General features: G+C 68.8%; 1 protein-coding gene across 1 annotated transcript, besides 1 other annotated feature; it reads left to right on the top strand.

Annotated features, from left to right (window-relative positions):
• Positions 1–1,713: a sequence feature (areas not merged during assembly with more than two copies in the genome that could not be assigned to a particular haplotype).
• Positions 138–1,713, top strand: Tc00.1047053507117.9 (dispersed gene family protein 1 (DGF-1), putative; the record flags this gene model as incomplete). Its single annotated transcript, XM_797368.1, has 1 exon — positions 138–1,713. A coding segment is annotated over one exon (1,576 nt), but the record flags the coding sequence as incomplete, so codon positions are not given.

The following is a 1,713-nucleotide window of genomic DNA, read 5'->3' as shown; positions in this document are numbered from 1 at the left end:
CGGGCACCGCGTCGAGTGTGTTCGTCCGCGAGAACTTGACGGTGCGGTCGGTGTTCGTTGTGCCTGCCGGTGCGAGCGAGGTGACGCTGCGCCACGTTGTGCTGGACGGCGTGAGTCCTGTGCTGTACGTGCCGTGGATGGCGCGAGACGGCGTGCGGATCGTTGTGCAGAACGTGTCGCTGCGTAACGGCGCCGTGCTGTACGTGATGGGCGGTGGAGCGTTGCGCGGTGCGGTGGCTGCGGGAAGCAACGAGAGCGGACCGGTGGAGCTCTCCGTGTGCGATGTGGAGGCGCTGAACGGTGCGCTTGTGCTGACCGGCACGTATCCCGCGGGGTCCGCGTTGACGGTGACGGACACCCTGCTGGTTTCCGCGAGGCCGACGCCGCTTGTGTATCTTTCCGGCTCGCAGTCCTCGCCGTACGCACCGGTGCTGGTGCTGTCGGGTCTGCGGCTTGTGCGGTCCGTGCTGGTTGTGTCCGGCGTGGCCCTCGTGACGGTGATGACTGGTGGGCGGACGGTGGTGGTGGACGGCGCGGTGCTGGAGCTCGTCGGTGGCGGTGTCGCGCTGGACGCGGCTGTGTTCGGTGGCGAATATGCGTTGTACGCGAGTGCGCGCGTGGTTGCGTCGGAGGGCGCTGTGCTGCGCGTGTCGGGGAGCCAGGTGTACGCTGCGCATGGATTGGTGTTCAACAGCGGTGTGGAGGCCAACACGTCCGCCGTCGTAGTGAATGACAACGCCGGTGCGCTGACGGATGGCGCGCTGCTGGTGCTACGGGAGACGGCGTCGTTTGTGTCCGGGTCGTGGCTGTCGGTGCGCGGCAACAGCATCAGCGGCAGGCTCCTGTCGGTGCCTCCGTACCCGCACCGTGCGGAGCTTGTGCAGAGCACGCTGACGCTTCACAAGAACGCTGGCAGCGGGCCCGTCGTGATGGACGGCACCGTTGAGCTCGGGGGTGCCGGCCGAGAGTTCGTCGTGGGGTGCCTGACGCTCAACGGGCAGGCGCTGCAGCCGATCGACTACAGGTCCGCCGGCATCATCGGGAAAGTTCGCCCCGTGGCGTGCAGCGTGTGCGACGCCGACGTGAGCTGCTTTGCTGCTGCGACGAGGGCGATGTCGGGGTCGTGCCGCTGCCGCTGTGGTGAGGGCGGGTACGGGCGCGACTGCCTGCCTGTGTACCTGCCGCACGTGGACGGGTGCAACCGCACGCCCGAGAAACCGCTGCTGAGCCACACGGCGACGCTGACGGCGACGCGCAGCCTGACGCCAACGTGGACGCCAACACCGCCAACAACGAGCCTGAGTGCGACGCGCTACAGTCCGACGAACTACGGACCGACGGAGACGCTGCAGGTGACGGAAACGGTGACGCTGCTGCCCACGCCGACCCCGGCAGCGTCGGTTACGGCGACGGAGCCGCCGACCGCGACAGTGACGGCATCGGATTCACTGAGCATGAGCCTGTCGGTGAGCAGCACGCCGTGGTGGAGCGACGTGGCGTGCCCGACACTCACCGTGACGACGACGGCGGCTGGTGGGAGCCTGACGCAGAACGACATTCGCGGCGGTGGGAGCGCCGTCCCGACGCGGCTGATGGTGGCGCTGCCGCCGCCGTTCCGCTGGGCAAGCGACCCGCAGCTCGGCACGCACCTGAGCTTCGTGCCGGTGGCGACGGCGCAGCCGACCGGCTTTGGTGGGTCGTGGGGAGCGATGC

The sequence above is a fragment of the Trypanosoma cruzi genome, genomic scaffold (assembly GCF_000209065.1).
Source record: "Trypanosoma cruzi strain CL Brener 1047053512067 genomic scaffold, whole genome shotgun sequence".
Taxonomy (NCBI): domain Eukaryota; phylum Euglenozoa; class Kinetoplastea; order Trypanosomatida; family Trypanosomatidae; genus Trypanosoma; species Trypanosoma cruzi.
Note: the sequence above shows the minus strand (reverse complement) of the source record. Positions and strands in the feature narration are given on the sequence as shown.